The following is an 8593-nucleotide window of genomic DNA, read 5'->3' on the forward strand; positions in this document are numbered from 1 at the left end:
AATCTCGTTCGGTCCCTTCGCGATCTGGGATTACACCCAGCCATATCGCTGCTTGGCTGGCTCGCCGCTCGTCCGGTCGAGCGGATAGCAGCTCCACAAACTTGAGCGAACCGTACACACAAGCTCTTCATACTGATACTCGCCGTGACCATTGCGCGGAGAATTTTTTCTTTTGAGTGAATTCCAGCGGCCCTAAACGGCTTCTCGAATGATATCGATTGACGGCTCAGTCCCGCCGACCCCAGAGAGGAACCTGTTCCACTGTCTGAATTTATCACGAGGTTGACCGCTGGAGCTTCCAAAGACCCGGCTCTGCTCGAACTGGCGTCTAAGTACTCCAGTGAGACGAGCCTTCTCCGGAGGCGTTCTTGCTGCTCTCTCGGAACAACACCGGGACAGGAGCGATGAGCAAGAAGCCATGACAGCGACGGAGTTCTTGGCAGAGCGCGGAAAAGGGTATACACGAAACCTGCGCTCCACCACATGCCAAATCAGTTGACAGTCTGGATGCATCTCGGAGTTTAATACGATTATGGCCCGATTCTCCACCTCGTCGGTCACAATGCGAGTCAAGTTCCGATCGTCATCCTGTGGGGTCCCGCGACCAATTGTGATCCTAACCGAATGCTCCGGAGTGCTCATGATCCCGTCATATGGCAGCAATCGGTTGTCCCGTGGCAGCAACGAATTCTCCGGAATGCAACTTACTCAGAACGATGTGTACGGTCAAGCTCCGATACCTAATGTACTTTTTCCCTTCAATTACAACATCGGGATTAGCAAGAACTTGCGAGTCGATGGAGAGCTCATCCGAAGTTCTGCCGAGAACTGGCGGTGAGAATCGAGCGACGGGAGAGTTCAAGAATTCAAAGTATAGGAAGGGAATAAAAATCCATCATGGCTATCGGTCTGACTCCGCCTGACATTCCCCTGAACATGAGTCGTTTTTGTGAGGTCAAGTGGCTCGAGGCTCCTTTCATATGCTTGACGTCCGAGTTCGTCCGAGCGTGAGCAAGTATGTCTTGTCGATTTCGACAAGGGACATACTTCCCCGTCTTCGGACGTCTAATTCTTATGTCCGAGCGACGATAGCGACGGCGACCGCTCTCCACCTCCAAGGCATAGGTCGTTCCGATACGGCGAATCTGTGCGGCCTCCGAGCGGGAAAACGAGCTATTGATTTGGAATTCAGATATCGTAGAGGTATATTAGAGGTGGAATGATCGCGGTTTAGGTAGAGATCATCGGGAGGTCCCGGAGGGCTGAGAAACGTCCACGCAGCTGAACCGGTTGCATTTGGATCTGGGTCTGAAGGCGGTCCGAAGCTGAGGGCTCCAAGGAACTCGGATCAGGACAGACTGGCCCGAACTTCGGGAGACAGAACATGCTTTCCGAGGGCCTCCGGAAAGCCCATGTGTCAGAGCGAAACGACGAAGCGTTCTATTGATGGCGAGGCTCATTATATTTTTTTACAGTCCTCTTGATCAAAATTCTGCGTCGAACAACATCATCCAAGGGGGCACGCCCACCAGTGATCCACAAGCTCAAGAATACTATAATGATGGCGAGGATGCGGCCGTCTATAATGATCCTCAGCTCGCCGAGGACAACTTCTTGATTGTCATCAATCCTGACACTCAGGAGGTGAGCGTGGCGGATGGGGGTGTCACAACCACATATGTGTATCCGGCGGAAGATGCTCAGAATGCGGATCAATTGGATTACAATGTTTTCGAAGAAGGCTACCCTCCTCAAGCCACCTATCCGAACCTCGACCCGGTGACAGGTGACCCTCGAATTTCAAGGAGCTCGTACGAACAGCATGCTCGACAGCGGAAAATGGCAAAAATTTCCCTCACTCCGCCGTTGGCAAAACGACCTTGCTCTTTTCCAGGAGTGGGGAATGAAGGATACGATCTTGTCATACAGTACCAAGATGGCGATCCTTACGTTCGAAACTATCCTGAAGCTCAGGCAGATACTGCTGCTGGGCCTACAGAGACGCCAATTGAAAATTATCGAGCGCCTCGGGCTCCTCCGGAAGCTCCAATCGCTCCGCCTCCACCTGCGGCACTCCCAGCCCCAGCTCCGGCGCCGCTCCCGGCCCCAGTTCCGGCGCCGCTCCCACCCCCAGAACCGAAACAGAAAACACCCCTCCTGCCACCTGCGAAACCGCAAGTTCCGCCTGCGGCCTCGCCACCTGCTCAAGGCACAGAACCGAAAGCACCTCCGCCCGTCGCACTGGCCCCGCCTTTAGCACCGGAAGCGAACCGGAAAGTCCCTGCCGTCCCCCCCGCGCAAGCTCCGGGTCCCACACTAGAACAGGGACAGAAAACACCTGTCCCGCCAACTGCAGCTCCGCCACTAGCACTCGCGGCTGCGAAGGGCTCCAGGCCAGCTGCTGCACTTACGGCCACTGCCGGAACGCCCGGATTGGGTGTATTGCCGACGCCGACCCAATTGGCTCCGCAAGCAATACTGCCGCCAGCTGCAAAGCCCATGCCGTCGCCAGCTGAAAAGCCCACGCCGTCGCCAGCTGTCAAATCGAGTCCGGCGCCTGCTGCCGGTGGACCTAACATGCCAAGAACACCTCAGATCCCAGCTGCGTATCCTGCTGCGGTCGCACAGAAAGGTCAGAATGCGCCGCTCCAAGCGAGCACGACAGCTGCTCTAGGTGCCCAGAAAGCACAACTTTCCGGCGCTCAACCTGGTCAGAAGGCCCCGACCACGACGCTGGGTCTAGTTGCGCAAAGAACGCAAGGCGCACCGCAAGCTCCAAGCACACCGACTGTTGCACCACATGCCGCGGTCGGGACGAGAGCGCAGACTCTGCCAGCTGTCCCGGTCGCGCCGAAGACACCGGTCGCTCCCCTTGCTCAATCGAATACTCTAGCTCCGCCGCAAGTTCCGGCCCCACCGAAGACACCAGTCGCGCCGCAAGGTCCTAGTGCACCGGCTACACCCGCGGTGCAGAGAATTCCAATGGCGCCAACAGCTCCAGGACTGCCCAAAATGCCTGGTGCACCTCCCTGTACTGTTCCCGCGAAAGTTTTACCTCCAGCGCTCCCCGCAGCTGCCCCTAGAGGCGCACCTTCAACGGCAGGTGTCCAGGTCGCCAATGGAGCCGTGAAGGCGGGTCAATCGATCCCGCAAGCGAAATATCCAGCTGCACCGCCAAAGTCAGCACCACCTTTCAAGGGCGTCACGCTGTCGGCTCCCGTAATTGTGAAACCCCATCCCATTGCCGCTAAGGAACTCGCCGGAGAAGCCCCAAAAAATTCTTCGAGGGCACCACTGCCTCACGGTAAAGGTCCAGATGGCTCCAGACAAGCGACACCATAGAAAGGTAGGCGTCCTTAGCACCCTTTCGTGAACCAGAATGCTACAAATGAAAGCGCCCCCCCCCCCCGCAGCAGCTTTAGAAGAAGATGCACGGAGTGCTGCGGGAAGAGTCCCGTTCGGAGCTCCTCCGCCAGCTGAGCTCGATTGCTCGGAGGCCCGGAGAGCGCGTCGGAGGCCACCGAGGCACTAGAGACGTCGAATGCATCGAGGGTCAGTGTCAGTCGAGCGGTGCCAACCGAGACTAACAATCAGAAACAGAGCTTTCAAGGAGAGCTCACCCTGGAACACGGGAAGCAGCAAACAAAAAACGCATCCACACGAAGTGTGCTCCTGCCCGAATACTCGGCGCCACGAAACCTGCTTTTGAGACTTGGAGAAAACTCGACTCCCTCGGGATGAGCCCCCCGGCGATTCGGGCGCAAAAACCGGAATCCCATTCACCGTCTCGTGGAACACGACAATGCGCGCTGAATTCTGTCTGGAACTTGCGCGATCCCCGCGATTCCCACGCAATCCCTTACCTGTAGCATCAGCTCCCTCTTTCGCGGGCTCAGAAACTCCACAGTCTATTCACTTTCCAGATCAACCGAGAGGCGCCCCCTGACTTTTGGCCTCGCTCGGCGGTCTCATGTCTGTTTGTCCAGAGTCTGCTCCCTCTGGCGCTCGGGGAGGATGGAAGACGGACGAAATCGTACGAAAATCGCCCAAACATTCGAATGCTGATGAATGAGCCGAATTGGTTCCCCATGATTTCATCCGACATTCGTACACTGACTGATAAATGAGCCCACGGCACCGATATGTCCTGAAGTCTTTCCAAGAAATTGAAGGAACGTGTACAAATTTTGAGGAATCAAAAATTCGAAAAAATCAATTGATTGGGATTCTGATCTGCCAGGCCTTGGATATAGCACCGATAAATAAGACCTATGTAATCCTGGAAAAGCTTTGAGGGCGTGAACGTAGGTTCATTGATTGCATCATACGAAGAACGTCGAATCGGACAGATTGAAGTGTCGTGTCAGCATGCGGAAATGGGGGTCCCGAGTAAACTTCGTCGCGACTCAGAGACAAGCAGACCACAATAAAAACGTCTCCAGGAAGTTCTAACGAGGCCGCGATCGAGCAGAAAAAGCAGAAGCAGCCACTAATGAATTCCTAAAGAAGCCTCGTCGCTGTTCTTTGTTCAAGAAAGCGCCGGTCGGGATTTTTACGCTCCTCTTCAGTCTCCTTCGCGGGCTCTGGTCATGACACCCCCAGCTATTCATCCACCCACCGAGATTCCTTGTGCCAACCTCTCGCCTTGCTTTTTCAACCACCGTACTCAGCATCCCTCTTCCACAACCACCACTGGCAGCTCCGACGCGCCCGCCTGCCGGCAAGCACGAACACACGCCTCAGAACACGTTCTTCCTTGGCGTGGAGTTCAGAGGCGCAGCGTCCCGCTGCTAGCAAAGTACTCCCAAGGCTTTGAGAGCGCCAAACTCAATAAGCTCGATGCATCCTCCCGACATTCGACTCGGGGCGCCCCGTCAGCTGTTAGTAAGGGACGAACTTAGAAAACACACCGGAGAAAAGAAGAGCTCGTGTTCCTCTACGTGATTCCCCTCCCTCTCCAATGCGAGGAAATGCTTCCGATTCCACATTCAGATCCTTCCAGTCTCAGGCCTCGAGCGTTCTGATTTCTGTGATCGTCCTTGCGAACAGATGAATTTACCGATATGCCGTAATTCCGTTAGTTCCTGCTCCCTTGCCGAATGGGCTCCCAGCTCCCAGCTCGCAGACCCGCTGAATCCTAGTCGGCTAATCAGAGTGCAAACTCCACGTTCACTGCGGACGGAAAAACCAATGCAAGCTGGCGTTCCGTGAGCGGAAGACCTAATCATCGCGGTCAACGTCAGTTCGAGTAGTCGAGACCCACGGAGTCGGTCTTCCGCTTTGCTCGCTGGAAGAATCAGGCTCGGGTAATTCAGCTCAATCGTCGAAAGTTCCCGAAGCAGGTCAAGGCTTACTCACTACTCCCCAGGAGAGTAGGCGGCCAGGTAACGGTCGAGATTCGCCAAAGTCACGCCGGCTGGCAAGCGGAGGGACAGCAGAGGTGAATGTGACTCGCCGTGACTCGCTTGCCAACAAATGGCGAAGTCAATTACAAAGGCCTCTCGAGCTGAAGCTGGCTAAGAAACCCGCTGGCGAGCAGGACCAGCGAGAGTAGATTCGTCAAGCAGACCTCCGTTTCCCTCTTTCTCTTCGCGCAGCTTTCGCTGTGTTTAGGAAAAGTCGGAAAAACGCTGACGGAGCATTCGGTTGGACGTAAAGAAGCGCGTCGCCCCGACCACCTCCACAGGCCGACGCTGTTCTCGCGCCTCTGGGGTCCTCCGTGTTTCTCTTCAAAGAAACTCGGTTCGATAAACTGAGTGAAAGCGTTCCCAAGCGAAACCTTCACGACCCGACGATCAACGAGTTCCTCCGCTATGATTCGTTCGATGGCGATGGCTTGAGAGGAAGCGGATAGAAAAACAGAAGCGAATGCGGAGTCAGCAGCTCAGAAATGCAACGAATTTGAGTGTTCGATTCGAGTGAAAGACTGACCCGCGTCCCAGAGGAACAAAGGTATTATGAAACACCGAGCACCACGTAAAAGGAGTAGTGAAGTCGGCGATACTGCCAAATTTTATGGACTTCTAAAATGACTCCGAGGTGAGTATATGTGGCCACAGTTCCCGCCAGCCCGCGGCTCCGATTCAGAAGGATTCCGATGGAAAATCCATCGCATCTTCCATCCTTTGTGGAGCTCTAATTCACGGGAGCTGGCGATTTCCGGGCTCGAACCACAATGAAATATATCCATACGGACATCTTCGTCGTCACGGGGAGCAGGCTCAGAGGGAATGATTTCGAAGCTCGGACGGGAAGGGGAATTTCGCGCCCCATTCGACCATCCGTCTCCAGCCAAGGAGCTATCTCTCCGATAAGCAATCATGGTGATCAAAAGCATGTTCAGAAGCAATTATTTCGCTAGCGCGGTATCGTATGAGAATGCAGGACTCAATCAACGCAACAAAGATCCGCGCGGAGGAAGAAGCTCTCGAAAGTCGTATTCCTCCCTCTCATCAAGATGGAGTCCTTCAGTATGAGTCCACTGCGGTGCGATTGAATCTCCCGATCGTCTCACCTACAAGAATCATGGCCTCCATTATCGAATGTTCTCGGGCGGCTGACTGAGTCGCACGGGGAACGTGGGTCGAAATTCCGTACCGCTGGAGCACCAATCCATGACTCGAGCTCCGATGACGTTACGGCTCACCTCAGTGGCAGATCCAGGATTCCTTACAGGGGTCAATCAAGCGATCAATGTTTTCCAGGGGGGGGGCATCCAGGTGGTATGGGGATATCGAAGCGTTACGGGAGGGGAGCGAACTTTCGGTAACCTACGCAAACCGCATCGCGTCATCAGCCGGATCCAAGCCGCGCGAGACATGAGCTCATTTCTCTCAACTTCATTAATTTCGTCTCTCTCTATGCCCAGGAGACATGGGTCAGCCAACCTTCCCAAAGTCATCGAGGCTCGGAGATGCTATAAAGTCAACTCAAGTTTACTGAAAGATCTCTCGCGATTTGCTATCGAGAGAGCAACGATCAAGAGAATCTGGATCAACTCCCGCAAACTCGGGACGACGCTCGCATCGCTATACTGCACACTGATATCCAAAACGTCTTCAGGTTCCTCTTCAGCCCTGCTCCCTTCCGAGTACAAAGCAGCGATCTGCAGTCCGTAATCTCTCTATACAGCTCGCAACCCTCGGCTTCGCTCCTACAAATTCGAGCGAAGGATCGGCATTGGGCAATAACGTCTCCACGCTGGTCGTGCAGAAGTCTCGGTGTGTCAAGAAAAAACGGATTTTATGCACGTCGGATAAGCGTGTAAATTCCCTTCCATTTACTGGTGGAGTCTCTCTATCAAGCCGAATATTTCCCGTCTCATATCATCTTTGGCCAATATCACTGACTCTCAAGAGGTCTCCGCTGTCTTTCATCTGTGCTTTTATCTTCCTTCCCCCCTCTAGGAATAAGGAAGTTCCCAAAGTTCAGTTTCGTATCGCTTCATTCAGACAAGGCATGTACGAAGAGGAAAGCGTCGAGCAGGGCGCCGAACAACGGAGCAAGCAACCCTGTCCGGACGAGCCAGGGCTCGGGGGCTAACGTAGCTCTATGATCAGGCGACGCACGGGGCGGACGTCCTCGATCCCCAAGCCGGAGCCGCGCTCTGACCGGATTCATTATAAAGTTTCTCGATGAAGCTCCACACAATATTTCGGAACTCTCCTTCACGTGAGGCGTTCTCAACGAGCAGCAGCGAAACGTGACCCGTGGGGTGAATTTTTCAAATCTCGGGCCGGAACCTCGGTTTCTTCCCAAATATACTTTTCCACGTTCCGAATACCGAATGTTGACGATATTCAAGATTCATCAGTCAGAAGAACTAGAGTTTTCATGAGTGTGGGACCTTCTCAAGCACTATCTCTCCCAGTTTTATCTGAAAATCAAATATGCATGTTGTGTGGGCAACTACAAGGCTGATGCACTTTCCTGGAATGTACCAGAAAGTTTTGGACAAGTCGATGATCTTCCGATAGTCATGTGGTGTCGCGCCCAACTATCAGTACATACTTGTCCCTCTCAGTACGGTAGAGTCTTCCACGAATGATTTCTTCCCGGCGCGATGGCTCGTCTAATCTGCGAGAATAAAAAAACTCCATCAACGAATGTTGTCGAGCGGTCGAATCGATCGGGAGCGAGGGTCGATATGCTCTATCCTGTAGCGTCGGAGCACCAATCCACGACTCGAGCATCGATGGGAATCAGCGAAGCCCAACGATTCAATGGCGAAATAGATCATGAGATCCAGTAGCGGTCCCAATCGACTCCAGAATACATGACGAAGAAGTCTTGAGGTGCCGACTAATATTCTCGAGCTCCTCTCGCCAGGGATTTCAGATAAGGGAAAGCTACCGAACTCGATGAAAATGATTCATGGAACGGCCTGCTGTCGGCTCCGAGGCGGGATCGTCTCAAATTCTAGTTCCGTTTGTTCTTCTGTGCTTCTTGCAATTGGAAATTATCCCGGGCCTGGGCCTGGAGTCGGCTGACCTTGGCTTGCTATTCAATTTCCGGTACGTCACTTTCGGAAACCGCATTGCTTCATCGGCCAGACCGAGTCCGCGAGAACCATTTGCTTCTTTTCGAATTCACG

General features: G+C 53.9%; 1 protein-coding gene across 1 annotated transcript; it reads left to right on the plus strand.

Annotated features, from left to right (window-relative positions):
* Positions 1 to 897: 897 nt before the first annotated feature.
* LOC108863731 (vegetative cell wall protein gp1-like) lies at positions 898 to 3342 on the plus strand. The gene is made up of 3 exons (XM_018638259.1): positions 898 to 1007; positions 1476 to 1786; positions 1895 to 3342. The coding sequence occupies exons 1-3, from the start codon at positions 898 to 900 to the stop codon at positions 3340 to 3342; spliced, it is 1869 nt and encodes a 622-aa protein (XP_018493775.1).
* Positions 3343 to 8593: the final 5251 nt, after the last annotated feature.

This window comes from Galendromus occidentalis, unplaced genomic scaffold (genome assembly GCF_000255335.2).
Source record: "Galendromus occidentalis unplaced genomic scaffold, Mocc_1.1 scf7180000076803, whole genome shotgun sequence".
In the NCBI taxonomy this organism is placed as follows: Eukaryota; Metazoa; Arthropoda; class Arachnida; order Mesostigmata; family Phytoseiidae; genus Galendromus; species Galendromus occidentalis.

Bases quoted from the DNA above. Each gene is read 5' to 3' on its own strand.
- LOC108863731 (XM_018638259.1), top strand. From the start codon at position 898: ATGGCTATCGGTCTGACTCCGCCTGACATTCCCCTGAACATGAGTCGT. The intron at 1,008-1,475 runs GTGAGCAAGTAT...ATTTTTTTACAG, and splicing joins ACGTCCGAGTTCGTCCGAGC to TCCTCTTGATCAAAATTCTG. The intron at 1,787-1,894 runs GTGACCCTCGAA...GCTCTTTTCCAG, and splicing joins GAACCTCGACCCGGTGACAG to GAGTGGGGAATGAAGGATAC.